Below are 27840 nucleotides of genomic sequence, written 5' to 3'. Positions count from 1 at the left end.
TTAATAAAGAGAAAACAGGAGCCTTTACGAATTTTATGCCCAAAGTAATGGAAACTCTAGGTCCTCCTGCCATTTTTGCTAAGTCTTCTATTGGAAACCTCGGAGTATGTTTTAACTCTGCCTTCACGTTGGATGCTGCCATTAAATTTCTGCTTTGCTCTTGTTTTTGCCACTAAGCAATCTTACCAAGTTATGCTCCATTGTTTTTACACTGTGAACTGTAAGTTGTTGCTCGTGCCTTTATTTAATCAAATCTGTACCCACATCAAATGATTTTATTTTTGGCTTACTAACATGGAAGCTTGCCTGTAAGGGTTTCTTCACTTGTTTCGAGGAACCCAGTGATAAAATGGTTTAACATCTTCCCTCTACACCAATTTAAAGTGGCAGTTTAAAGAGAAACAAAAAAGTAATCCATGGCAATGTAACTATGATTTAATGGCACTTTTCAAGTGTGACCCAGGCTGATAAAAGTTACTTATTTCCTGTAATTTGATTACATAGGCTTGATAACTAAGCGGGACGGTCTTGGACAAAAATAGATTAATTTAAAAAAAATCAAAGCAAAGATCAGATTGCATCGTGGCTTTAAAACTACAAATATTTAAATCCAAATTGAAGTAAAATTCAGAGTTTATTGTAATAATGGGAGGTTCCTCCGACAGGGGGCGGTAGAGTTCAGTAATCCGAGGCTGCCTGTTTTAGTTCTGGTTCTCTCCACCAATAGGAAGCTGCTGGGTTCAAAGTTGAAGGGTTAAATCCAATATGGCGGCTAACAAGCGGGTGTTGTATGTGGGTACGTTATGGCCGTTTTTGTTAAATTTTCGCTGTTTGAGTGTATGTAGCTTACGAGTTTACGACTGTATTATAAATCTGTATCGTAACAGTAATTCTGCGCATGTCAGGAACACGACAAAGACGCGCGAAAGCGAAGTTTAGCCCGAAAAATGAGCTCACGTTTAACCCGGCATGTAAATACTGTCCGTTATCCCAGCTCTCTACACTGTATTTGTTGAAAGTGTTTTTCCCTTTTTTGGAATGCGGATCTTAAAAATGCGTGTTTACGTCAGGTGGTTTAGCAGAAGAGGTGGATGAGAAGGTGCTCCATGCTGCCTTTATTCCCTTTGGAGACATCATCGACATCCAGATCCCGCTGGACTATGAAACGGGTAAGATCAGGACCGTTTTAACCACGATTAACAATAAACCCTGCAGCAGCACAAGATGAAAGTGTTGGCTTTGTCTTGTGCTTTACATTTTCAGAGAAGCACAGAGGTTTTGCATTCATCGAATTTGAGCTTGCAGAGGTGAGTCCGGCGTATACAGCCTACAGTGTGCTAATATTAGCCTATTAACGGTATTATGTAAATGATACAGCAGTGGAACAAGTATCGTTGGGTCATTCTATGTCAGGTCAGATTTTCCTGAAAAAAAATTCCAGGCAAAAATTTCTTTTTAATAATGATTATGCAAAATGTCAGGTCCCTGCTGTCATTAAAAATCTTACTAAAAATACTTAATGGGGATGAAGATAGGCAGCTGTTTGGATATTCCTCCGATATCATTTAAAAAACCTGTTATCTACAAAGCTAGATAACAGTCATGTCCTGGTGCTTTATATGCTGTGAGTTATGATAGAAACAAATAAAACACTGCTACTTTTTTTTTCCTCCTGGGTCCTTGTGCTTGTATGATCAGTTTTTTTAAGGGTCAAACATACTTGTCCCTCCAGTTCTTCCACTTCTTTGTACATTCTCTCACATCCACTCTGATAGTTTCAGCCATCATCCTCCAGGAATTTGCTTGACGGCGGCAGGCCACTCACAGTAGCTGTGGGCTGCATCGACCCCACATGTAGTTAGATTTTGTGGGAGCTGGACATCATGTTATGCTGTAGGTTAGGATGTAGGGTTTCAAAGGGGTTTGCAGTTATAATATTTCTCACTGAAGCATAAATCCCCAGTAAGGCACATAGTATCTTTAAGGCCAGGGTTCACATTAGGTGAATGGTTTTACACATATTACAAAAACACCTTTTCATTCATCTCGAGTGTGTAATTCCACAGGTATGACACTACCTACCAAATCCAAGTCATCGCTTTTAGGAAGAGGAAGTTTGTGTTCATATTATATCAAAAAAGTTTGATGTTCTCTCTCGTTTTTGAAATATCCATCTTTTTTTGTTGTTGTTGTTTTAATTTGATGAACTGAGGTAAAATGACCCAATCACAGATTATTTTATGCACATGATGATCTTGCTCTGTATACTTTTATTTAAATTAAAAATGACAATGTATTAAATCTTAATATGATCTTCCACTTCCTTGTTGAAGTAGTTTTGTTTGTTCTCTGGCGTGGCATCATCACTTAGTATTAACTTGGGTATTAGTCATTAATTAGCGTTCATCTGCATCTTGCCGTTTTAAGAGCTGGGAATTTACCAAAGTGAGTCATTTGAATGGTTATTGGTGACTTCAGGAGAAACATATTTCTGTCCTCATAACCTATTTACGGCTTCTTTCTCATCTTCTGCAGGATGCTGCAGCAGCTATTGATAACATGGTAAGTTTCTCATATAACTGCTAGACCAGAGACGTTATTCCCATTGAATAGCCAAAAAACAGCATCAAAAGAACCCTTTTACCTGTCCGGGGTGTACCCCGCCTCCCGCCCTATGACAACGGGGATAGTCCCCAACCCCACCACGACCCTAAATATTAGAAAGTCGTGGCACATGATTGAAAACACAGCAGTCACCTGATCATTTGTTTTCATTAAGTGTCATAAAGGACAGTCTAGTGTATCATCTGCTAAATTAGGTATTAAAGGAAGCACTGAAGCAGGTTTCCTTAGTAGTCTGAGATCTGGAGCAGCTCTTAGTATGGTTGTTATGCAGACACTCACAGATAACGTCACTCTGTTAAAAACCTTAATCTGCTTGATTATTGTTAAAATGTTTTTTTTATCCCTCTAGAATGAGTCTGAACTTTTTGGAAGGACTGTCCGCGTCAATATTGCCAAACCCATGAGAATCAAAGAAGGTTCTTCTCGACCAGGTGAATAACAAACATTTCATACATTTTGTTTGTCTCTTTAAAAAAAACAATAGCGGTTCAAACTTTAAGTCTTCCTTTCCTGCAGTGTGGTCGGATGATGACTGGTTGAAAAAGTTTTCTGGGAAGTCCGTTGAAGAAGCTGAGGCAGAGGCAGCAGCTGGAGAAACACCCCAAACTACAGCTCAGGAGGTGAGAGGATTTCACTTCTAATCTGTGTCTCTGTGAGGTCTTCCCTTTATAAATCTGTTAAGATGTGAGGCGGTAATTTGTTCTTGCAGGGTGAGCCTCCGGCTAAAAAGGGCAGAGTAAATCCTCAGGTCTACATGGACATAAAGATCGGCAACAAGCCAGCAGGGAGACTGCGCTTCCTGCTCCGGGCTGACATTGTTCCCATGACAGCAGGTGTGTATGTGTATATGCTACAAATCCCAAATTTTTCCTCTTTTTTTGAACTGGTCTCCATGTGTGTAGAAAGAAACCTGTGTTATCTGTTAGAACAACTCTTCTCTTTAATTTTAGAGAACTTCCGCTGCTTGTGCACTCACGAAAAGGGCTTCGGCTACAAGGGCAGCAGCTTCCACCGCATCATCCCTCAGTTTATGTGCCAAGGAGGCGACTTCACCAACCACAACGGCACCGGCGGGAAGTCCATCTATGGCCGGAAGTTTGATGATGAAAACTTTGTCCTTAAACACACAGCTCCAGGTGAGCAGTCGTTTATACTGTTCTGAGAAGGTGCAGTGAAGCATGTCAACAAGGCTCCTGGTTTTTAGCTGATTCAATTCAATTCAATTTCTTTATTGTCCCACAAGGGGAAATTAGTTTAGCAGCAGGATATAAATAAACAGAACAATACTATAAAATAATAATGACAATAATAGTGATAGAAAGTCCAAGGACAGTTATTTGCCATTGAGGAGAGAAGATGCAGTGGGGATAAAAGAGACCTGGAGTCCTTTAGTCCTCCTCGGAGGTACTCTAAAACGACGGCCGGAAAGCAACAACTCAAACTCACTGTGAAGTGGTTGGTTCAAACAATTAATAATAGAATGAGCCTTTCTAAGCACATTTCTATTGTAAATGGCCAAAAGTCCATCTTGCCAGCGCCCTGAAATTTTGCTAGCAGTTTTTACCAGAAGTCCCAACCGATTCTTATTCTTCACCGTCAGGTTACCAAACCAGGCAGCGATACAAAAAGACATCACAGATTTGATAAAACTTCTATAAAACAAAGACAACATCTCGGATGAGACATTAAAAGATCTCATTTTCCTTAAAAAGAACAGTCTTTGTTGAACTTTTTTAGTAGTGGCATCAGCATGAGATTCAAAACACAGTTTATGGTCAAGTACCACACCTAGATATTTATAACTCTCAACGATCCCAATATCGGCAGTTTTAATGATAGTGGGTGATGAGCTATAAGAGGACTTCCTAAAATCAATAATCATGTCTTTAGTTTTTGACATATTAAGTGACAGGAAGGACTCATCACACCAATTCACAAAATCATCTACAACCTGTCCATGGCCTGACTCGTCCCCCACTAGAAGACTGACGATCACTGTGTCGTCAGCAAACTTCAGGATATGTCTGTTCGTGAAATTGCTGCGACACTCATTCGTGTACAGAATGACCAGAAGGGGAGAGAGGCAACAACCCTGGGGTGATCCAGTAGAGGAGGAGAGCACATCAGAAAAGACATGATTTACCCTCACGCATTGTGACCTATTAGTCAGAAAGTCTGTCACCCAGCTGACCAGACTAGTGTCAAGCTTGAAATGATTGTAAAGCCTGTCAGCAAGTAAGAGGGGTTGAATTGTATTAAATGCTGATGAAAAGTCAGCAAATAATAATCTTGCATGGGTGTGAGGGGCCTCAAGATGCTTATACAAGAGATGCAGGAGTGTGACAACAGCATCCTCCACACCTCTTCCTGCTCTATAGGCGAACTGGAAGGGGTCAAGATGGTGTTCAACCTGCATTAAAATCTCCTTCTTAATTATCTTCTCAAATGTCTTCATCACTAAAGAAGTCAGAGCCACAGGCCTAAAATCATTCAGTGCCTTAGGAGAACTGCCCTTAGCAACAGGAACAATCATAGCATGTTTCCAAATCTTAGGTACCGTCTGTAGCTCTAAAGAAAGTGAGAAGATATAGTGAAAAATCCCACTCAGCTGATCAGCACAAGTTCTCAGTACCTGTCCACAGATGTTGTCAGGTCCAGGACTCTTGCTTTTAGTGTGTCTAAAAAGATTATCTACCCCCCTCTCATCAATACAAATTGATGGGGGAGTGATAGTCTTTTCCCTCAGTGTGCTGGTCTGCCTAGAACAGTCAAAGTTCTCAAAACGAAGGTAAAAACTGTTAAGACTGTCTGCCAGATGTTTGTCAGAGGTAAACCCCTCTAAGGTAATATTACTTTTACCTTTCGTGTGTAGCCCTGCCATTGTTTTCATACCAAGCCAAGCTCTTTTGAGGTTGTTACTGCTGAGTTCTGCCTCAATCTTATTTCTATACCTCATCTTGGCAATCTTTATTGCAGCCCTCACCTCCTTCCTTAATATTCTCATAGTGGGAACGTCTCCCTCATTGAAAGCAATTTTCCTTTTAAGAATCAGATCCTTAATATCTTTAGAGAGCCACGGTTTGTTATTAGGGAAAGTCTTAAATTCTCTGACTGGAACCACAGAGTCTTTGCAAAAAGAGATGTAGCTACACACCACATCGGTGAGTTCATCCAAATCAGAAGTGCTCTCTTGAAACAAGGACCAGTCAGTGCAAACACCCCTGAAGGGCAACACAACTGTCTTTTGTTCAGACATTAGTCCGCTTCACACAGGCCTTCTCCCTCCTAATCACAGATCTGTAAGCAGGGAGGAGATGAATAACATTGTGATCCGAAGAACCTAGCGCAGGTCCGGCCACAGACTTATATGCCCCCTTAATTGGTCCATAACACAAATCCAGCGTTTTGTTATTCCTTGTAGGACAAGTGACATATTGAAAGAAATTGTTCAGTGATTTCTTAAGATTACAATTGTTAAAATCACCAAGAATAAAATTAGGAGCATCCGGTGAGAGTCTCCAGATTTGTTAACACTGGAAAAATGGGTCTTTCAGTGTGAATCATTTCTTTTGTGATTTACGTCAGAAGCGCAACAAAAGACAAAGGTGTGTTGGCTCGTACTTCCTGTTCCTACGACCAGATTGGACACGCCAGCATTTTTGTTTCAAACCTGTGATTGCTAAAGCGTTGAAAAGCAACGTGGCATGACTGAAGAGCTGTTGCTGACATTTGGAATTCTTTGCATATGTAGCTGAAAACTCGTAAATCAAGTGAGGAAACACAAATAACTCGTTGTGTCAAGAATTCAGTCACAGGTTAGCGAGTGTAACAGATCAGTCCATCCTCCAATCGCATTCACACGAGTCAAACAAGTGGGATTTTTCATGACAAACTTACTTTTCTCACCACTTTTCTCATACCATCGTAACTAAGAGCTGCTATAATAATCTTTTTATCTGACTTTTAATTAACACTTATTTAAACTAACACTACTGTCAATTACTATTTAACATAAATGGCACTAAGTGTAATTCTGGCACTTCAGGATTATTAGCCTGAAAACTACAGTAATGCCTTAACGAAGAATGAACCTTACTGGTGGATTTTTTGAACTTTACTGACGCAAAGGCTTTTTTAAAATTAGCGTTATAGATGAAATTGAGTTCTTTTTAAAGTAGTTTGCAGGCTACATGATTAACTATGTAGGCACAACCCACTCAACAAACTGACTAAAGGAAAGTAAATACTGGAATAGCTCACAGTTTGCAGTAACAAATCCTACATGGAAGACTCATCTCAGTGACAAACTCGATCTGTGATCACTTGAAACCTGGCAGGTGTGTTACTGTAATATTCGTAGTGCCACTTCTAATCTATAACTTTTTGTTACCTGCTGAGAGGCTAAAAATGTAACTTCAAGAGTCTTATATTTTTATTAGCGTGTTAACGTGCGCATTCCCTGTCATAACACAAAGAACGTTACCCAGCTATCATGGTGCTCTAGGTTTTTGTTTGGGTTATCAGCACTGCTATATGTAGGCAGGTTCTGCACAGAAGGCATGATTTTAGACTCATGACATAGAGATGACTGATAAATCATAATTTCTTCATCATTGTTATATGAACGTGCAGAACGAACATTGCAAAATCCACAGTGAATAAGAAAAGCTATTTTATTTACTCGTGGCATGTATTTACCCTCAGATTTTTGACCTCAGTAAAAGCATGTTTGAATTCTTTTACTTTTGTTGATTGAGTGGATCGAGGCTATTCAGCGTTTGGTGCTTATGCGAGCAGACTGGACCTGATAAAGAAGAACAATAGGCCTGTATAGCTAATACACACGTTTTATCATTGCAATACTGGTAATGTTATCACAGACTTTGTGCAGACATATTGTAACAACATATTTTCCACATTCAGTTGAATGTGGTGGGTGGCATGGTGGTTAGCACTGTTGCCGCACAGCAAGAAGGTCCTGAGTTCAATTCCACCATCAGGCCGGGGGCTTTCTGTGTGGAGTTTGTATGTTCTCCCCGTGTTTGCGTGGGTTCTCTCTGGGTACTCAGGCTTCCTCCCACCAAAGACATGCACTTATTGGGGATAGGTTAATTGATTAATTTAAATTGCCCAAAGGTGTGAATGTGAGTGCGAATGGTTGTCTGTCCCTGTGTGTTAGCCCTGCGACAGCTGGGATAGGCTCCCGTGACCCTGAAAAAGGACAAGCGGAAGCGAATGGATGGAAAGAGTTGAAGCTAGTTTTATTGAAATGCTGCCAATTCACTAAAGCAGATCGTTTATGGTCTACGGTATTTGATCTAAACCCCCAAAATCTGATGATCCCCTATGTGCAGCACCTGATGAAAGTGGAAAGGAATAACTACTTTTTAATAGGAAGCAACCTCGAGCAGAACTAGACTCAGGCAGGGCTGACTGACTAACTGTTGTCTCCTATGCACACAGGGCAACTCTCCATGGCGAACTCTGGGTCAAACACAAACGGCTCTCAGTTCTTCCTCACCACTGACAAAACGGACTGGTTGGATGGCAAACATGTGGTGTTTGGAGAGCTGGTGGAGGGGATGGATGTACTCAGGGCAATGGAGGTAAGGGTCAAAGCTGCAGTAGGAGTTTTCTTTATAATGGTGTTGGCTGTTTCACTTTGTAAAGGTTTTTGTTAAGAAAAAACTGTTCTTTTTCAATATACACCAGTATTTGTGCTCCATAAACCTGGGAATGCACCGGATGGGTGCACAGACCTCTCCAGCACAGTTTTGTTTCGCCTTTTCACGCCTTCATTTTGCATCTGGAGCGTTTCAGTGGTGGACCTTCTGTTTAGAAAATTCTCAGGAACAGCCCAGGTTGTGCAGCTTGGAGACAAAGTTAAGGAAGCGATGCTGAGATGTTTTGGACATGTGCAGAAGAGAGATGGTGGAGAGCAAAGGATGTTGAATATGGGGGTGGAATGTTCAGTATACTAGTATAAAAGCTCTCACAACATTCAGAACAGAATCGGACAACAACGCTTTCAAACGCGTGGCTCCCTGTTTCTGGAATGATCTGCAGAGACAGCTTGGACTACTGTGGCCCTGTAGATGTCACTTTTAAATCGTGGCTCAAGAGTTGGGAGTTCGCCTTGTAATCGGAAGGTTGCCGGTTCAAGTCCCGGCTTGGACACTCTCGGTCGTTGTGTCCTTGGGCAAGACACTTCACCCGTTGCTTACTGGTGGTGGTCAGAGGGCCCGGTGGCACCAGTGTCCGGCAGTCTCGCCTCTGTCAGTGCACCCCAGGGTGGCTGTGGCTACAATGTAGCTGCCATCACCAGTGTGTGAATGGCTGGATGACTGAATGTGTGAAGCACTTTGGGGTCCTTAGGGACTAGTAAAGCGCTATACAAATACAGGCCATTTACCATTTAAAGGACTGACAGTGAACGATCGTGTCATGTCAGATAACTTGTTGTTGTTTTCTCTCTGCAGGCTCAGGGAACCAAAGACGGAAAGCCGAAGCAGAAAGTGATCATCTCGGACTGTGGAGAGTATGTGTGAATAAAAAGCACTGTGTGTGTGTGTGTGTGTGCGTGTGTGTGTAAGCGGCACATGTCTGAGAGCAAGATGACCTTTTGCTGTTTTGTACTTTGAAACCAGATCTTCTGCCATGTAAATATTTCAATAAACTCATTTTATAATGAAACATGTTTCTTTGATTGTCTTATCTGCTTACCTATTCAAAGCTCCACAGTGAAGGCCATTTTTTGCACATATTTACTGTTGTATGGTTTTGCAAGGTTACAGGGACCTAATATGCTTCGTAATTTTATTCTTGCATGATTCAAATAATCCCAATTAATCTTAACCTGGGTTTTAGTGCAACTCACTTAAAGACCATCCTCCCTTTAAAGCTCGCTTCCTCCGTTTGGCTGCCCCTCACAAAAGTAGAGAGGGGCCGGTTCCAATCCAGGAATATCTAATGTGAACTGCAAAATATAAAGCAAAGAGTAATATGCAAATTAGGCATAATATACTTAAATAAATCTAACTCTAATGTAAAGACATTTAGAACAAGAATGAAAGTAGACGTTTGGCGTTACAGAAAATTTTAATGTTGAAATGACTTTTGTTCGGGAAACGTTATTTAGCGAATATGCAGATAAAAAAAAACTGCAAATTAGCACAAACGTGCAGCAGACAGTGTAAATAGACATATGCATTCTTTCAGTTTACCTTAACTTGTGCCTGTTGCCTGTCTCTGCTTAAGCTTGTTGTTTCCCAGCTGAACAGGATCCACCACATCATTGATTTTTAATTAGTCTTCTAAAAAATAACAGCGAGGAGGAAAAAAAGTTGCATCGGAATTATTGTTGCATATTTCAAAGCAGCCAAAATAACTCCCCATGACTGAACACGTTCTAGGTGGAGCAGTTATTTCACCTGAACACACTGAGCTCGAGGCAGACGAGCGACTCCGCCCCTTCCACTCCCATCCTGTCGGGAAATGTTCCGAGAGTGTCATCGGAGAGGTTCGTCCAAACTCCGCTCCTGCGCTCCGACTTTGAACCGCGACATCTGGGTTTAAACTGTGAGTATTCACAGACATGTGTAAAGGAGTTGCTCAGATATTAAAGCGAGTTTGTTTCAGTGGATTTTTAGTGCTTGTTGTCTACTTTGGTTTGCGCTATTACGCGTTAACTGTTAAAACTGTGTGAAGTGGAAAGGCTGGTTTGACTTGACGGATTGAGACTCCGCACGCAGATGATTGCCAAAGTCAGACATTTTGCAACTGAAAACACACTGTATACGTTTTTAGTCTCTTTTCTGCTCGCGTTACACGGATTTGTGTATTTCACTGTCACCCCAAATCCGTGTAAACACGCAAACGTGTACGCTTATGACCCAGCTCCTCCACACTTTGTTTCTTCTCCCTTTTTATGCATTTGTGATTCGACTGCGTTTTCTTCTTGTTTCAGGCTAGTTCATCCCTCACGTTGGTCTGTTCCACCAACGGCTGCCTCTCTCTTCCATCAGCAGCAAGAGAAGACAGACTGTGAACAAAAGTCATCATGAATTGGGTAGTTCTCCAGGGCCTCCTCAGCGGAGTGAACAAATACTCCACAGCCTTCGGCAGAGTTTGGCTCTCGGTTGTTTTTCTCTTCAGAATTATGGTGTTTGTGGTGGCAGCAGAAAAGGTGTGGGGAGATGAACAGAAAGACTTCACATGCAACACAAATCAGCCCGGCTGCCATAATGTCTGCTTTGACCACTTCTTCCCCGTCTCCCATGTGCGCCTGTGGGCCCTCCAGCTTATCTTCGTCACCTGCCCCTCATTCCTGGTGGTGATGCACGTCGCCTACAGGGAGGACCGAGAACGGAAAAATCAGCTAAAGTATGGCGAGAACTGCAAGCGTCTCTACCCAAACACGGGCAAGAAGCGTGGAGGCCTGTGGTGGACCTATATCCTGACTTTGGTCTTCAAAATAGGCGTGGACGCCACCTTCATCTTCCTCGTTTACCACATGTACGAGGGCTACAGCTTCCCCAGTCTCATTAAGTGTGCACAGGTTCCCTGCCCCAACACGGTGGATTGCTTCATCTCTCGGCCTACTGAGAAAAGAATCTTCACCATCTTCATGGTGGTCACCAGCTTGGCCTGCATCCTCCTCTCCTTTTTTGAAATCCTCTACCTAGTCGGAAAACGCTGCCATGAGTTTCTCAGCTCAGCCCATCACTCTCGTCAGGTCATCACCCACTCAATGTCCAGCGGAAGCAAACTGATGGAGGCAAACGCTCTAAAGTCAGCGGAACAAGGCACCACTGAAAAGAAGTCGTACTATGTCGTCGTATCTTGAGATACTGAGAACATTACACAGACTTTATGAAAAAGACATGGGAAAGCAAAGCTGTCTCTCGCCATTCTACAGCAACTTCCTTAAAAGACTTGACAGAAGATTTTTCTTCTTCTCAGAGACTGAACTGCAGTGTAGTTTATTCTATATGGTTTTAAAAGTTTAAATTCTGCACTCCTCTCTGCTGTAGGGACTTATTTTACAGTTTACATTTCTTTAGCCCTTGCAGAGAATAAAAAACAATTTGTGCAAAGCGGTGTCCAACTGAGCCTTGAGATCAAATACATGAGTCACTCGCTGGTTTGGCGAGTAAGGTTTTACAAACACATGTGGTTTGTGTGTAAGATTTTCCTTCTGCTCTTGCCCAGCCTCAAGATGTTTGGTTCAAACTGTGTGCAGTCTTTCCCTCTGACTCAGACACTCAGTGTGTCAGACTCTTGGTGAACTGTATTTTTCATTATTTATCAAAAGGTTGGAAAGTTGCTGCATTTTACTTTCTGTATTTCCTGTGTACATGCAGTAGAGAACAAAGAGCAGTCAGTGATATCAGGGTGTTTATATTTCACTGCACTGAGATGCAGTTTTGTTGTGATTATTTTTCATTAAAGATTATAATTTTGCATTTTGAGTGTGTTTTTATTAGTGCAGGGTTGAGTCCTAGAGGTCCACACACTGCAGCATATACTGTATTAACTTCAGAATGAGAGCTGTAGTTCCAGTAAACAGATTCCCATGCAGAACAATGTAAAGCAGGCGGCCTGTCCAGAAAAGGATTAGAGGTTCTGTGGTTGGACTAAGGCGTCAGACTTTCTTCTCTTGTTTTCTTCCTTCATCCGTGTGTTTCATAAGGCCCTCTCTCATTGGCTGCACAAATTGCTTTGTTGCCATGAGCAGCGCCCTCATAACTTTTTACAGTTGATTGGTACTTTAAAACGGGCAGAGCAGGAACCTCCCACTCCTCGGTTTGTTTCATCCCTGCTGACGTGTGGATCCACCCAGCACAGGAATTTGCTATTCTGAATGGACAGCTTCAGTATTTACACTGTAAGAGAGATGAAGTAGATCTAAGGAGAGAGTTTTTTGCTCTCATTGAGACATGTAGACGTGAATGTTCAACTGGAAGTGTTAAAGTATATTTTAGTAGACACTCTTTTCAAAAATTACCCCTGAGGTCTGTAGATTATCGTAATAACATTCAGGAAAGCCACTTTCACCTTCACTGTGGAATGCCATCAGAAATATGACAGATGTGCACTAAGCAGAAAATTTTGTTTTGGTATGTGTGTACATGACTTAGGTCAAGCGATCCTTAAAATTACCTGAACTTTCAGAAATATTCTCCAGGCTGCCAGAGGTCCTTGTTGGGCCCATCTAGAGATGAATTAAATATTGATTGAGAGAATCTTAAGTAGTTGAGATTATTTGACTAATGCCCCCAAAACTCACTGGTACCGTCTGCCACAAATGAGAATATTTGCAAGTTTACATTGTCTTATATATTTAACTCGCTGTTGTTGAGTTTGGGGCTTTTGGTAGGAGAAACTTTGGAATAGGTGGTTGTTTCCCACCAGGTCCAGCACAATTAGATGCATTAGAAATGAGAATAACTGTAGTTAAGGCCATAATGTTTTCCTGTCATGGAACAATGCAGGTTTTCCTGAAGCAGTGTGACCAGTCATGATTTGGCTTATTAACATAAATTAGTCCAAGATTTTTTAGAGGATCCTTCCACAAGGGAAAAGGCACAAGACGAACGTGGACCTTTGATAGTTGATATTTTCTGGTGATGACAATAACCCAATAATAACTTTATTAACCTTCGTCACATAAAGTATTGTGTAATATAAACTGGCACTGAAATTTAGAGCAGCTTTATGTTCAGCTCTGTTCTGTGCTTGTTCTATGTGGTCTGTTTGTGTGGGTCTTTTCTTTAATGAGCCTCATCATCAGACCTTCCCTGGTGTATCTTCTCATCTTGCACCAACTTCCTCTGTTCTGTTTCCTTACTTTCATCACAACCAGAGAAGTGTTTATCCTGTCGTTTTGGCCTCTCACGTAAAGACTTGCCACGGTTGAGTCACAGACTGCATTTTTCCAGGCGTGCCTCATCTGCCTTGACTAGTTCTTCATTTACAGTCTAGAAGACTCTTTTTTTTAACCCCTCCCCGAATTGAATGTAATTTCTGTCCACTGAACTGATCTAAGTTGTGAATTGCTGATGTTGTGCTGCCCTGCCCTCAGAGGATTTCCTGAAAAGCTCAGCTACAGCTGAAGCTTCAAGTTCAGCCATGTCATTTAAAGAGAGCACCACTCCAACAATCTGCATCTAGTGTTGCTTTTACATTTACAAAATGACACAAAGGTGTTTGTTGTTTGAATGCAAGACTGGAATATGTAAAGGAAGTTCTTTCTAAAGCATTTAAAGATATACAGTTGAATTAATTGTGGTTGTGCACATTTTCACCTGGTTCTGGTTCACAGTTCTTATTATATCTTTGTCTTTTAAGCGGTTTACAAGGTGCAAAGAGTAACAGTAACTTAACTTGATGATCAGGTTTGGTTTTGCACCGTGCATGTGACACCTGAACAGGAACTTCTGTGATTTCTGCGAACTTTTCCTGGACTTATTTTAACTTTTGTGTTTGGTGGGGAGACATGGCTATTATGAGCCTGTATCAAACCCATTAGGGCATTGTGTTTGTGATACTAAACAGTACAAACAAACCTGACTTATGTTATTGCATTATATTATTTGTATTCAAAGACTGAATAGAAATGCTTTCAGCACAAGAGCTGGCAAGTTGTAGCAAGGCCCTGGAATTTCAAACAAACAGACATTGGATGTTCCAGACAGGATCTTCATCTGCAAAATAATACAATAGTTTTTAACCTACAGATGATAAAGAGGAGACAAAAGCTGCAGCTTATGATCTTACAATGAAGAGGAGCTTGAGCGTTCTGGGAGTTTGTGAGTTGTTATCTGAGACGAGTAGACGTTTCAAAAAGCATAAAGGAAACACAATATTCAGCCTTGAAAGAAGAAAACTGATTCATTTACAAAGAAAAGAACACAAATCAAACAAATATATAAACTGATCTCCCCGCTAACAAAAGTCTAATCTTTTGCTTTAACCTCGTTAAAAGAAGAAAAAAAAAAGTAGTGTAGGGAAAGTTTCAACATGAAGAGGAAGAGTCACACATAACAACAAAAAATGTATTCACCTTAGGGTGTGTCCTCCTTTTAGTCTACTCTGTTAAGCACTCAGAAACAAGTTGAGGCAAGGCAGCAAACCCTGTTCTTGGAATCCTCAAACATAAAAAATGAAGCTAAGTGCTTTGCCTTTTAACCCTTTGAAAAATAAATAAGTAATATATTGAAGGGGTTTAATGCCCGTTAACGCTGTTCGATGAGATTTAATCAGTCAGATTAATATTGGTACACCTCAGAAGGTACATGTGTGGGGAAGAAAACTCTTATTCATTGTGAAGTGATGATAAGTCTGATCTTCAGACCCTCAGAATGATTCCTGGTGGTCCCCAGATTGCCACCAGTACATTTGAACCAAGTGTGGTGATTGCTCCCGTATTTTCAAATCCTACCAGAATTACCCGGAAACAACGCAGTTCGTTGCTGTGATAGTTTTTATACTGTTTTGGCGAACAAGAGGCACATGGAGAGAGGGAGATGAGGAAAATCTGGGGGTAGGTTCTAGTCTTTCGTATTAACCACACCCACAAAGACATTTCTCAGCACTGCGCTCCCTTACCTGGCGAGCAGAGCCAAGTCTGTGCACTAAAGGAGTCAAACGAACTAAAAGAAACGACAGATCATCGGTTTGGAACAATTATGGATTAACCTTCTTGGGTTAGTGAAAACCTTTTTCTTCCTCCTCTTGATTTTGACATTTAAACTTCGTAAATGTACATCGCGTTTGCGCAAGCTGGAAATGATCGCAGGCTGAGTGATCGATTCGCGGACTTTTGTGGAGCAATTTACGTAACTGTAATTTATCTCTGGTGAATGAGAAGAGCCATGTACGTACCGCGGTGTCCAAAAAGTCAAAAAACTAAACAAAACCCAAGACAGCCCGTGCGTAAAAGGCTTTTTTAACGACCTGTAAAGATTCCAAGAACCCGCGTCTACTCATAAACAAATTAACATGATAGGACTGGTGCTTATATATCTCCTTTTAATGTTTAACTGTTTAACTATAAAGTTCCAAAAAGTACATTTTATGTGTATAAGGTTGGGTGTGTTAGTGTTGGCTCAGCTATTTCCTTTTTGATCAAGCTGGCACGAAGCCTCCTCATAATTGCGTTTGTGGGTGTTTCTGGTAGCACTGATAGATTAGAAGTGGGAGCTGTTTTTAAATAAAAAATCAGCTTTACAAGATCCAGTGCCATTTTTTTCCTTTTAAGTAAGAAAATGTTTTTATTTTTAAAGAAAGCCTCGTATGTAAGAGCTCACAAACACTAACGTTCAGAGTCTCAAAGCAGATAATTCAGGTGATAGTGAATATATGCTCAACCATTCTTCATTTTACCACATCCAGGTCTGAAGAGAAACTGCTACCAAGATACTTAACTGCCAGACTAGACCATGGACTGGAAAACCTTTCAAGCCCTCCTCAGTGGGGTGAACAAATACTCCACGGCATTTGGGCGTCTTTGGCTGTCAGTGGTGTTTGTGTTCAGGGTGTTGGTGTATGTGGTGGCAGCAGAACGAGTGTGGGGTGACGAGCAGAAGGACTTTGACTGCAACACCAAGCAGCCCGGCTGTGCCAACGTCTGCTATGATCACTTCTTCCCCATCTCCCACATCCGCCTATGGGCCTTGCAGCTCATCTTTGTCACCTGTCCATCATTAATGGTGGTCATGCATGTGGCGTATCGTGATGACCGTGAGCGCAAGTACAAGGCCAAGCATGGTGAGAACACCAAGCTGTACAACAACACGGGCAAGAAACATGGCGGCTTATGGTGGACTTACCTGATCAGCCTCTTTGCTAAGACGGGCATTGAAATCGCTTTCCTCTATATCCTCCACCGAATATACAACAGCTTCTACCTGCCAAGGCTGGTCAAGTGTGAAGTGTCGCCTTGCCCGAACATTGTGGACTGCTACATTGGTCACCCCACTGAAAAAAAAGTCTTTACATACTTCATGGTCGGAGCTTCAGCCCTCTGCATTGTCCTGAATATCTGTGAGATCTTTTATCTCATCTACAAGCGCATTGTACAGTGTGCAAAAAAGGTTAAAAGACGCAACCGCGCCATGGACATCCAACATGACGACTTTGAGGACCCCTTTAACAACTCCAACCGTGTTGGGTCGAAGCATGATCTAAAGGAAAAGCCTTCATTCCTCAAATCTTCATACAAGTCTCCTCCATACAGACCATCTGCAATCAGACTTGAGGAGAAGATACGAGCCTCTGCTCCTAACCTATCTATCTCATGATCAGAGCTGAAACCAGGCCAAAGAGCAAAAGCTCTGCAGAGTTTGGGCTGCAATCCAAAGACAGAACTAAAAAAATGAGAGACTCAGAACAATGAGCCAAACTACATTCTGTCAGAGCCTGGAAGTTGAGTCATCAGTACTGGATTCATCCTGTGGACCCTTGTGTCCACATGCAACACTTAAGGAGCACATGAACTTTTGTTTTGGCTTGAAGCAAAATTGGTCTTTTAGTGATATGCGGTTTGAATTTTTTAATAAAGGTTCACTGCGCGGTGAGGGGTTGGTGGTGGTAATGAATCCTCCCTGCCAGTATCCACATGTCTGAGCACCCTACTTCCCGTTTTGCTTCTGTGATCCCTTTATTTTAATTTGAACTTAAATCATGGATTTCCTTTCCCAGTTTTATAGTAAAGTGTTGTGCAGCAGAGTGTGGAGGCTCGTTTGGTGATACGTATGTTTGAGGAATAGTAGAAATTGTGCAAACTGGCTTAAAAAATGAGTTTTCTATTGCATTTAGGATCAACTATGGTAACAAAAAATGCATTTATTGTTGTTGCATTGTTCCTTCTGAATCCTTGGTAGACATGTTGCTTGGTCTCAGTTTATGCTGTAGACACGCTGTGTTTTGACGTACTTGTACACAACGCCGTCTGATCCAAGACCACTGTTGATTTTAAAGGTGAAAGGAATGCTGCTGTTTAATTCAGTGCTGGAAGACTGTGGACACACACACGGCCCACGGAACTGTATTCAAGTATTTTTGTGAGTCATTCATTGGCGACTGTGGAAGCTCTGAGGAATTGTATTTCCTGTCCTTGTTATTATTTCATTTTTATTATTGTAAAGATGTTAAATGTTTGGAATATGTTTCTGTTTGTTCTTTTATCAGAGCGTCACTCCATGCCAGTTCAAATGCCTAAAATGTCTAAAAACAGCCCTAGCTTCATCCTCTACTTTGTTGCTATTAAGAGCTGCCTTTAATCCCCTTGATTAATTTTTTTTTTTTTTAGGCCGATCTGTGATCAGGTGGGACGTCTGCTTGTCATTATATTATGTTCAAGTTGTTTCAAAAACATACGTTGATTTGAAAAATCAACATACCTTTGACAACTTTCACATTTGTAAACAAGTTAGAATTTAGATAACTACATAACTTAGATTTTGGTCACCGACTCATTCCTACGGGCTTTGCTTGTCTAAGATCTTTAGCGGACATTTCTGGAATCTCAATCTGCCTGTCAGGCTCACAAAGCCGGTTTTAAAAGGTGTAGCAGGAACCGTTTTTATCCTGAGTCATTTACGCAAGCTGGAAAATTACTATAGAAATGGTGAAGATGCACTCTCACCTCCATTGACTTGCATTGCAAACTCATCGTTACAAGGTACTAGTTTGAAACCCAGCTGGGGCCTTTCTGGAGGAGTTTGCATGTTCTCTGGTGCCCAGAGACGTACATGTCATGTTAACCGATGACTCTAAATTGGCTGTGGGTGTGAGGTACGGTTAAAAAGCACAAAATAAATGTGAGTATAGGTATAGCTACCTTTCAGGCCACGAATCATACCAGATAAGACACAGGTGATCCTTAAGATTCAAGACAATTTATCAATCTTTATTTTTAAAACAAAGTCTACAGAAACATTTGGATTTTAGATTTGAAAATAAATACATTTAAAATAAAAATAACCTGTGTCAATACAGTTTTTCACCAGCCAGCTCAATGCCTGAGTCGAGGATGGAGAATGATGGAAACTCAAACGGTGATGTCATCCATGCCCACAAGATGCTTACTGGATAATTTATTGTTATAAACAAAGTCTGGCGATCATGTCGGCTTCGCCAGTGCCTGGAAACTAATGCAAGCACACTATTAAAACACAGGCACACAGGTCATGATGTGATTACACTTACTTTACATAAGGCACCGTTCCAGCAATGCTGTCATATTAATATCCAATTAGATATTTTACTCCAATTTGACTGGCATAGCCTACTGATCCCGATCTTCCATAGAAGATAAATTAACGCCCCCCCCCCCCCCCAAAAAAAACCCCAACAAAAAACACAGACAGCTCCAGGTTACATAATCACGCTTTAGTGTTCAGTCTGAGAGAGAGAGAGCCTCTGGTTTGTCGTTCCTCTACAGTTTGCAGGCTGCCTGTGCCACCTTGGAGCTGGTTTTCCTGTTGAGGGTTCGACAGATGAAAGCTCCAGCATCCATCAGCTTAGAGAGGTCGACTCCCTGGGGTACAGACAAAATTTAAGAGGTCATATTAGAGCACTTAAGCACGGAAGTCGTAATTATCTTCAAGCAGCCAGGTAGCAGATCGAGCAGCATCGACGCAGACAAAGTCTGAAGTCCTCCTACCGTCTGAATTCCAAGTCCGTGCAGCATATAAACTACATCTTCAGTTGAAACATTCCCAGAAGCCCCCTGGGCATAGGGACAGCCTCCCAGTCCAGCTACTGATGAATCCACCACACTGATTCCCATCTGAAAAACAAACAAACACAAAGCATAGAAATCAGGAAAACAGACAACAGTGACCAGCTGCAGCTATTCAAAAATACCAGGTTCTCTTTTAAAGAGACTGAGTGGTAATCAACAGCAAAATGGGGTGATTAAGAAAAAATACACACAAACAACATGGCACCACCAGCTGGAAGTTAATGGCTGTCATGTGACTTCCTCTATATAATCACACAGAAAGAAAATTGGAAGCAACAGAACAACTCTTCCTTTTCCCCCCTTTACAAACAATAAAAGCGTCAGCCTTGCTGCAGCTCACTCGGTGTACAGAGAGGTGTTCCTCACTCTCCTGCTCCGAAAAGCAGAACCACAAATAATGTTTTTCCTCTGTATTTTTTTAAAGAAGGTTAAAAAGTAGCGCCCAAGCTGGCAACAGTGAGGCAAACTCAAGCCTGATGATACAAACCCCGCCTAAAGAAATCAAATATTTGAGTACAATCCTGCAAACAACAGATCAGCTAAAAGGACACCCAATTATCCTTCTGCATTACTCAAAGATTAACCCTAGAACACTAACGTCAGGTGATTTTCACCCACGTGTCTTAGAAATGGTTGAATTCAAGAACAATTTTTTTAATAAAGTTTTACCTAATCTAATCTTTAATAAACTGTCATCGTATCTTTATTTTTAGGGAGCACATACCTTAAACACTTTAAGCTGTAAGCTAATGATAGTTATGTAAGAGCAGATACATGCTGGAGCAATAAGCTGTACATTTCAGGTCCAATGGATGCATGATCTGACAAGTCGACTATCAAAATAATCGTTTGTGGCAGCCCTAAAATATGTGTGTGTAAACAAAATAGTCTCAAACCAGCCTGACCTGTAAAGCTACAAGGATGTTAGCCAGAGCCTGGCCATAGGTGTCATGACAGTGCACCGCCAACGCACTGACGGGCACCTCTTTAATCACTGCCTCCAACATTTTAGTCATGCTGCCTGGAGTTCCCACTCCGATGGTGTCACCCAGAGAAATCTCGTAGCAGCCCATGGAGTATAGCCGCTTAGCTACCTGTGAGGCAGAGGACAGATTGAGCGGCAACATCAATTAATGCAAAATAGTTTTGCTTTTTTTTTTTTTTTTTTTTAAAAACAAGCCATAACTCACATGTGCCACTTTTTCAGGTGCCACCTTGCCTTCATACGGGCATCCGACGACACAGGAGACATAACTGTGATGACAAGAAGCACATAAGCAAGAATTAGAGGGCAATTGAAGTGATTTAAAGATCTGCTGACAGTTGAGGGGAGGCCACTATTCTTACCCTCTAACTGGCACACCGGCCTCTTTAGCCGCTTTCATAACCTCGTCAAAGCGCTGTAAACTCTCATCTACTGAGCAGTTTATGTTCTTCTTGCTGAAGAGCTCAGACGCAGCACCAAATATGGCTACTTCTGGGGCTCCTGCCTTGACCTGAAGTAAATAAGAGCATTTCTTGTGAGGAATTAAACTGAAGCACCAACGATTGTGTGTGAAGATGGCGATGGAGGATGTTTATGTAGTGACGGTTGATGAGATTGGATGCTTGACACTCACAGCAGCCTGGAAACCCTGGAGATTGGGGGTGAGGACTTGATAAGTCACCCCGGGCTTCCTGCTGATACCCTTCATCACCTCCACCTGGTCTGCCATCTAACATTTGGATGACAGAAACCGGTCAGCAGTGACAGAAAGAAGTCATGCAGTTTGTGTATTGCCCTTAGCCGGATGTGCCAGCACTGTGTGTGCGTGTGCATACTCACCTGTGGAACCCACTTTGGGGAGACGAAGCTGGTAGCCTCAATGACGGACAGCCCCGACTCTGACAGCATGTTAATTAATTTAATTTTGGCCTCTGTTGGTACAAGAGTCTGAAAGTGCAAAGAGTTGGTTATGTAAGGATCGACATAACTAACTCGGGTAACTCTGTTATCACCTGGTGACGCAAAGCACGAACTATGCGCCTGCGCCATCGTAAACACACGCTACCTTCTCATTCTGAAGGCCGTCTCTTGGTCCCACCTCCACTATTTTCACCTTCCCTGGAAAAGCCTGGGCCGCTCTTACTCCAGCCTAAAACACGAACAGAAGAAACAAGTGGTGTTAAATTACCATCAGCTAGGGTTAGGGGCCTCGAACATGTAACGACAATTAGCATAACAGCAGGGGACGCTAACAGCTAGCGGACAAACACGGCCGTGCATCTAAGCAGCGCGTCATATCACACACAATTCAAACTCACTGCTCTGTGCGCCGCCGCGGAGCTGAACGACAGGCAGTGCTGCCCCATAAGCGACGTTAAAGCGTTCCTGTGGACGAGCTTCATGACAGTCGCCATGATGGTCCAGCCTCCGGTTTGACGTCACGACGTCCCTTCCAGGCGCGGAGTCCTCACAGGCTCACGAAAGCACCGCGTGGACGCCATCTATGGGCGAAAGGGTGGAACTGAAAGAATTGTTTATGATTTATGACGCGCCAAATCACAATAATAGTTTCCTCCAGGCGCTTTGTATCCTCTACAATACACTCAAAATCAAACGACCCACTGTGAGCAAGCACTTGTGGACAGTGGAACGAGAAAACTCAATGTTAGCAGGAAGAAACTTCAAGCAAAACCAGATTATTAATTATTATCTTTTAATTTTTAATTTAGCTCACTTTTGGTTTTCCTTGTGGCCAGATATGTTTCCTTTCCTTTTAAAATATAATTAGGTCCACAATATTTGTAATTTTGCATCTGTACACTATTACAGTGGCAAACTATGGATGAAAGACTATGTGTTCGTGGTCCTTCATTTTCAGAGCTTCAGTGGTAAATGGCAAGGCAGTTTAACCAGATAAAACATATAGAGTTGATTTATTGTCGAAGTGTTGAACTTGTGTTTGGTAGCTTTTATCTGTAATGTAATGGGGAAAATTCTAGTTTTCACATTATGTGTCAATATGACCTTGTGAAACAATGTTTCACTGTGTTATCTGCTAACTGTAAGGGCGTACAAGGACGAAACTCCCAAGAAGACCAGTGCCGGGATCTTCATGGGAAACTGCTCTCTGCCCAGCAACAGCCCATGGGACAAAAAACCTGTTGTAACGGAAAAGATACCGAGAGCTGTGTGTGGGTATAAAAGAGACCTGCAACATCTTAAGGGCAGAGCTCGCATGACTGTGAACTGTGATGTTTGATGTGTGTTGGCTCTCCTGCATGCAGTAATTAAAATAGCCTGACCACAGCTGACCGTGTTGCAGACTTTATTACTAAAAAATTCCACGACAGGAACTTTCAGAATAAGGTTTAAAGAACAAAAGTAGGTGTATCAGAGGAATAGCAAGAAATTCAGCAGACAACTAAAGTGAATGATCACAGAATTATTTCCATGGTTAAGAAAAACCTCCCCACAACATCGAACCAAGAACATTCTTGAAGATGTAAGAAAATCATTGTCAGCGTCTACAAAACACACCATTATGAAAGCAAACTATAGAAAGTTTACATCGAGGTACAAGAAAGTGAGATAATTAACTGGAAGATGACTGAATTTTTCATCTTGATCCAATTTTCCCCTGTTTAAATAGGTTATATTCAACATTGTTGTAATATTTTGTCGTTTATTATTTAAACTTTTCCATCACAGATGCCGTAATGACTCCAGAATTGATTTTATTGGTAACATGCAATTTGCATTCAGAGTTGTAAAGTTTTTGTATATACTGATGTATTTGTTCCAAGATGACAAAACTATGTACAAAATTTTATAATTTTTTCAGGTTTAGTTTATTGCACTTTTTCACTGTTACCAGTTTTCCCACAATCGTTGTCCTTTATCGTATTTATTTTTCTATGACTTTACTTCTATCTTACTTTACACCATTTAATACTCCTATAAGAATAATAAAAAACAGAGCCTCCTTTGAATGAGAAGTCGTTCGGTTGTTCGTGATTAAAGTTAAAGACCCAGAAACAAATTTATAAAAATATCTTTAATGTGTCCAAAAGTAAAAAACAAACAAACAAACAAATAAATTATGCGTTTGTATCATACTGCATATCATAACAAAACATTTAAAAAGACTGTCCCTACAGGATACAGGTGATCATTCTGTTCTTCACCTTTTTGCTGAAAGGCTGGCAGAAAGCAGCCAAAAGGACCAAAGCTTTTCATGCACGAGAGAAAAAAAAGCTTATTGAAAAGATTATAATATCATATTATGATTGAAGCAAAGGAAACACATAATATGCATGCTTCAGATACTGCATATCTTTATGAAGCTTAACAGAAAACCTTCATTTTTTTTCTGACAAAGCTCAACAAACTGATAAGAAAAGACTAAACTAATACACAACATATCATAAACGTATGTTTTTACATGAGTGAATCCCACATTTTATGCATAAACTCTCCTGCATGGCTTTAAAGTGCCCCTGTTAAGCTTTTGGGGTTTTTCCCTATTCTTCACACCTTTATTAAAAGTAAAGTTTCACCCACCCACACAAAACACTGAAGTGAAACTGCCTGTGAAACTGGCTGTTCTTCCGTTACTTCTCTATGTCACCATGTAAAATGCCAGTTTAGCAGCTAAACAAAGAATGCCTCAGCTACATCCAGTTGCACCAACTGCCTAAAAGTCTGCCATTTTTCTCTTTTCTACAAACGAAATGTAAAACATGTCAGCAAACCAAGTATTCTGCGAGGCTGGAAGAATGAAAACAAGCTTTTGTGCCCTCCGGCTGATGAACTGAAGACCTGGTGAATTTCTTTTATTCCATTTTTAATTAAAAAAAAAACTAATGACAGTAGAAATCACAAAAATGCTGCACGGCTAACCATCTTTAGTTGTGTTATAATACAGCCTAGAAAACAGGTTTTATTTTTCTGTTGTGTTTTAATTGTAACTGTTATATAACTGTTATATTCATCCACTATTGAACCATTTGAACTGCATATTCTCTTAGCTAAAGATTTTAGCTGTGCTTTTAGCAGGATATTTCATTTTTGATCATTTCTTATATGTTTGAATCATTTATGCATGACTATTTTCGCCCAATTCTTCTTTTTAACCATTACTTTCAATTAATTATCTGCCAAAAATTCTTTAAGTTCAATCAATTCTTTAATGAAATTGTAATTTAATTAACTGCTCTTGCTAAAGTACTCTCTGGGGTACTTGTAACTCTGGCTGGATACCTCGCTTTCCTAGAACAGATCATTTCAGGCCGATGGTGAAAAGAGGAGCAGCAGTAACACTATGCACAGTACAATATGAGAAAAATGATTTTTGAATACTAATGAATGTAAACTTATTGTAGTAAACCCCTAAATTGAAAATAAGCATACCAGGGGCACTTTAAAACACAAACACTTCAAATATGGTTACGCATCTGCACACACACAAACACACGCACACTTTGGTCCAGTTTCACTGCAGCTCTTCGTCGCTGACGTCCACTTGCTGGATGATGAGGTCGGCGCCCGAGTCTTCTGCCAGGTCATCGTCGTCAGTCACCATCCAGCTCCTCTTTGTGTCCCCCTCCTCCTCCCCGTCCACGCCCAGTAACAGTGCCGGCTCCTCGTTGTGCCCCTCCAGGCTGTTCATGGGGACGTCGTCACAGCCCACTTCCTGGATGCACGCCGTGCACATGCGGTAGCGTCTCGTGCCCTCACACACCACATGCCCGGTCTCCTCGGTCACTTGACACTTACACTTCCTGCACACCAGCTTCCTGGCTTGATGAATCTGGGAGATTAAAAAGAAAAAGAAAAGATCGGATAAAGATTTATTCAATATTAGAGTAAATTTGTTTAGCAGCTTGTTTTCCTGGAGCTGAAAGCCGACACAGACACAGAAGAAAGTGTAAATTTACCATCTGCTGTGAAAACACCTACTGTCTCAAAATGGCTGCGTAGATGCTCCAGGCGAGTAAAGCGCTTATTGCAGGCCTGGCATGGATACGGCCTCTCCCCGGTGTGACAGCGCAGGTGACGCTTCAGGTCTGCTTTCCTCTTCACTGTGTGTGTGCAAAAGGGGCATTTGAAGCGCATGGTAGGATTCGAATCTGCAAAGAGGAACAGAGAAATTGTGACATTTGACTTTTTCCTATCATCTCTGTCCAAGTATTCCAGTCATCATCATCTTCTGGCAGCACACACCTTTATTAAAGTGTCCAATAACACCCACAATCGGTGGTAGAGTAGCGTAAAGCTCCTCTGCCTTTTCAGCCTTTCGTGTCCGTGCCTCCTGGATGTCCAAGTCTTCGTGCTGGTTGGACCGAGCGCTGTTGGACGCTCGCCTCTTTGTGCTCCCTTTTCCACGCCGACGCTCTGATCCAGGCAAGGTGTACAAAGGGTCCTGAGGGTCCTGGAGGTCTTCTGCATCTGCACTGAGCTCGTTAACAGGGCTGTTAGGGTCAGTCTTCAGGGCTGAGGCCGAAGGATCCTGGTCCGAGTCCTTTCCCATAAAGCTAGACTGTGATCTGGAGTTGTCCCGAGTCCAGAGCGCAGGTGGAGGGCTAACAGAGCAGGGGCCCTGATGCTGCTCTGTGGAGTCTTCTCCTGCTCCGCTGGTAAAGCTACAGGTCTCAGACAAGCTGAGGCAGCGATCGCTGTCTTCATCTTTCACACTGATGTCCAAGGAGGACTTGATGAAGTTCTTGCAGTAGCTGATGACGTTGTTCATCTGCAGGTAGCTGGCTGCAGACATAACTTCAATCACATTGTGACTGGAGAGGTCCAGCTGGCCGGAGTAGATGAAATCCAGGATGACGGTGAAGGTCTCGGGGCTGAAGACGTCGAAGGTGGCGTTGACAGAGTCATCGGGCCCCTGGGACAGCAGCATGCGGAAGTAGCCGCTGCTGGCGTACAAAACATTGCGGTGAGCCCTGAAGAGCTGGCCCTCCACCAACACACTGCAGTCACAGAAAAGCTCCTGGCGACGCTGCTGGTTGAGCTGCTTCAGCATGTTGCTTTGGTGAGACACTGTGATGTCGGCCGTGTTGAACCACCTCTGAGGCTGCCTGCAGGAGACAACATGACAGCTTGCTCACTAGCTCTGTATGCAGGACACACTCACTTCTTTATCAAGAAAATAAGAAATGACAGAGGTCCCGCAGACCCGGTGGACATTTATTACTGAACTTCTCCCAATGCCAAATTAACAGATAAATAAAGGAAACACGGGCTCCTGGATTTTAATGGTCTGGTAACAGCCTACAATGGTAATCATGGCACACTGATCTGAGCATAACAAACACAGCAGCATCACCACATGCTTGCAGCTGTCAATTATTGCATCTTTGTCTTTACACGGGCTCAGCAGAGGGCCCGCCCACCTGACTTTTTTCTGCATTTTGATTTGTTGAAGGATCCTTCAGGCAAAATCTTCTCCTAATGGGTTACACCCGACTCAAGTCAGTCAGAGAGCATCGGGTGACAAAACCTTTAATCATTTCTGAGGTCTCACGCGCTCCGGAAACCCCCGATGGAGTAAACGCGTCAGACTTGTAGGAAGAGAAAATAAAACACTGCAGCCGGACACGCAAAGAGAAAAAAAATGTCCAGCACCCTGATTTTCAGAACAGTTCTCATTTCACGGTAACCTGTTCAATCCGTGCTCGTGCAGGCTCGGGATTGCACGCTTTCGTGTTTAATGAGCCATCAGCGCGGCTGTGTGACAACCTCCGCAGCGCCCGACAACCCACGGTGCAACGCCCGCCCGCAGGACTCCACGGTGCCTTTCACGGCACGCGAAATCAAGACTACCGTCCCCACCGAGCTCTTCCGCGTAAAATCAGACATCCTTCGACCTACAAAGCAACACGACAGTGCTGCAGTCCTGCGAGAGGAAAGCGGGCAGCCCAGTCTGTCTGTCCTGGAGCGACGCCCACTTCAGGCTTCAGCCAGCACACAATAGAAAAACAGACACAAACCTCCGGCAAGTGAGCGCGCTGCGAGCTGGAAAAACACATCTATTCGCATTGTGTAACAGTCTAGGGCAACGACGCACTAACACGCCCGTTTTCATCCTCAAGACCACCCCCACTTCTCTCCGGAGGTCCGGCGAGCAGCGGGGAGGATTTGACTGCTGCCCAAAGCGAGCGACTGCTTCGCAGGCGCGAGGTGTCGGCAGGACCCGCTTACGCCCCACGCCTTCTTACCCCCCCTGACAAAATCCATCGATACTCACTGGTGGCTCGATTCACCCGGCGCCCTGTACAGCCTGCTCGCCCCCATATCCATGTTTAATTCCCGTTTGCCTTTCCCCCCCTCCGCTCTTTTCTTTGCTCGTCCAGGGTCCACAGTCAGGCACTTCCTGCTCAGCCCTAAAGACCGAAACCCGGTTAGACCGACTGGAGCACAGTGCTGACGTGGGTGTTTATTAACTGGGTGCCCGAGGGTTCAAGGAGCCATT

General features: G+C 42.4%; 5 protein-coding genes and 1 long non-coding RNA gene across 8 annotated transcripts; 3 read left to right on the top strand and 3 right to left on the bottom strand.

The window, feature by feature from the left end:
- Positions 1–718: 718 nt before the first annotated feature.
- On the top strand, positions 719–9318 carry ppie (peptidylprolyl isomerase E (cyclophilin E)). 2 transcript variants are annotated; one of them, XM_086273764.1, is made up of 10 exons: positions 719–796; positions 1071–1169; positions 1264–1307; positions 2536–2562; positions 2975–3056; positions 3142–3245; positions 3335–3458; positions 3576–3761; positions 8089–8231; positions 9105–9318. In XM_086273764.1, the coding sequence occupies exons 1-10, from the start codon at positions 766–768 to the stop codon at positions 9171–9173; spliced, it is 909 nt and encodes a 302-aa protein (XP_086129890.1). In that variant the 5' UTR covers positions 719–765; the 3' UTR covers positions 9174–9318. The 2 variants fall into 2 exon arrangements, with proteins under 2 accessions (XP_086129890.1, XP_086129889.1); XM_086273763.1 differs by lacking the exon at positions 719–796 and adding an exon at positions 823–971.
- LOC147306637 (uncharacterized) lies at positions 5867–10350 on the bottom strand. Its single transcript, XR_015126312.1, has 3 exons — positions 10056–10350; positions 9849–9938; positions 5867–9601 (listed from the first exon to the last, which is right to left on the bottom strand). It is a non-coding gene; the product is annotated as an uncharacterized LOC147306637 (long non-coding RNA).
- On the top strand, positions 10051–12087 carry gjb10 (gap junction protein beta 10). Its single transcript, XM_086273765.1, has 2 exons — positions 10051–10203; positions 10592–12087. The coding sequence occupies exon 2, from the start codon at positions 10685–10687 to the stop codon at positions 11468–11470; it is 786 nt and encodes a 261-aa protein (XP_086129891.1). The 5' UTR covers positions 10051–10203; positions 10592–10684; the 3' UTR covers positions 11471–12087.
- Positions 12088–15183: 3096 nt separating this feature from the next.
- Positions 15184–17918, top strand: gjb3 (gap junction protein beta 3). The gene is made up of 2 exons (XM_086273932.1): positions 15184–15332; positions 16021–17918. Exon 2 carries the CDS (start codon positions 16068–16070, stop codon positions 16926–16928), a length of 861 nt encoding a protein of 286 aa, XP_086130058.1. The 5' UTR covers positions 15184–15332; positions 16021–16067; the 3' UTR covers positions 16929–17918.
- A 1032-nt stretch (positions 17919–18950) lies between these two features.
- hmgcl (3-hydroxy-3-methylglutaryl-CoA lyase) lies at positions 18951–21824 on the bottom strand. Its single transcript, XM_086273931.1, has 9 exons — positions 21680–21824; positions 21427–21510; positions 21201–21308; positions 20995–21090; positions 20723–20871; positions 20566–20629; positions 20281–20469; positions 19295–19420; positions 18951–19168 (listed from the first exon to the last, which is right to left on the bottom strand). Exons 1-9 carry the CDS (start codon positions 21773–21775, stop codon positions 19067–19069), a joined length of 1014 nt encoding a protein of 337 aa, XP_086130057.1. The 5' UTR covers positions 21776–21824; the 3' UTR covers positions 18951–19066.
- A 1572-nt stretch (positions 21825–23396) lies between these two features.
- On the bottom strand, positions 23397–27686 carry zbtb8a (zinc finger and BTB domain containing 8A). Of its 2 annotated transcripts, none has more exons than XM_086273929.1 (4): positions 27616–27686; positions 25584–26446; positions 25320–25489; positions 23397–25170 (listed from the first exon to the last, which is right to left on the bottom strand). In XM_086273929.1, the coding sequence occupies exons 1-4, from the start codon at positions 27666–27668 to the stop codon at positions 24853–24855; spliced, it is 1404 nt and encodes a 467-aa protein (XP_086130055.1). In that variant the 5' UTR covers positions 27669–27686; the 3' UTR covers positions 23397–24852. The 2 variants fall into 2 exon arrangements, with proteins under 2 accessions (XP_086130055.1, XP_086130056.1); XM_086273930.1 differs by lacking the exon at positions 27616–27686 and adding an exon at positions 27359–27591.
- Positions 27687–27840: the final 154 nt, after the last annotated feature.

This window comes from Aulonocara sp. 'chitande type north' Nkhata Bay, linkage group LG19 (genome assembly GCF_057382095.1).
Source record: "Aulonocara sp. 'chitande type north' Nkhata Bay isolate Kocher_YH1m ecotype deep benthic linkage group LG19, A_spYH_male_GT1.1, whole genome shotgun sequence".
Classification (NCBI taxonomy): Eukaryota; Metazoa; Chordata; class Actinopteri; order Cichliformes; family Cichlidae; genus Aulonocara; species Aulonocara sp. 'chitande type north' Nkhata Bay.
This window is presented reverse-complemented; position numbering and strand designations above follow the sequence as displayed.

Excerpts from the sequence above, each read along its gene's own strand:
- ppie (XM_086273763.1), top strand. The coding sequence starts at position 899 with ATGTCAGGAACACGACAAAGACGCGCGAAAGCGAAGTTTAGCCCGAAA. Across the intron at positions 1,308-2,535 it reads TCGAATTTGAGCTTGCAGAG|GATGCTGCAGCAGCTATTGA; the intron begins GTGAGTCCGGCG and ends CATCTTCTGCAG. Across the intron at positions 2,563-2,974 it reads CAGCAGCTATTGATAACATG|AATGAGTCTGAACTTTTTGG; the intron begins GTAAGTTTCTCA and ends TTATCCCTCTAG.
- gjb10 (XM_086273765.1), top strand. The coding sequence starts at position 10,685 with ATGAATTGGGTAGTTCTCCAGGGCCTCCTCAGCGGAGTGAACAAATAC.
- gjb3 (XM_086273932.1), top strand. The coding sequence starts at position 16,068 with ATGGACTGGAAAACCTTTCAAGCCCTCCTCAGTGGGGTGAACAAATAC.
- hmgcl (XM_086273931.1), bottom strand. The coding sequence starts at position 21,775 with ATGGCGACTGTCATGAAGCTCGTCCACAGGAACGCTTTAACGTCGCTT. Across the intron at positions 21,091-21,200 it reads CCCCAAAGTGGGTTCCACAG|ATGGCAGACCAGGTGGAGGT; the intron begins GTGAGTATGCAC and ends TCCAAATGTTAG. Across the intron at positions 20,470-20,565 it reads CACCTGAAAAAGTGGCACAT|GTAGCTAAGCGGCTATACTC; the intron begins GTGAGTTATGGC and ends TCTGCCTCACAG.
- zbtb8a (XM_086273930.1), bottom strand. The coding sequence starts at position 27,453 with ATGAAAACGGGCGTGTTAGTGCGTCGTTGCCCTAGACTGTTACACAAT. Across the intron at positions 26,447-27,358 it reads AGCGCGCTCACTTGCCGGAG|GCAGCCTCAGAGGTGGTTCA; the intron begins GTTTGTGTCTGT and ends TGTCTCCTGCAG. Across the intron at positions 25,171-25,319 it reads TACGCAGCCATTTTGAGACA|ATTCATCAAGCCAGGAAGCT; the intron begins GTAGGTGTTTTC and ends TTAATCTCCCAG.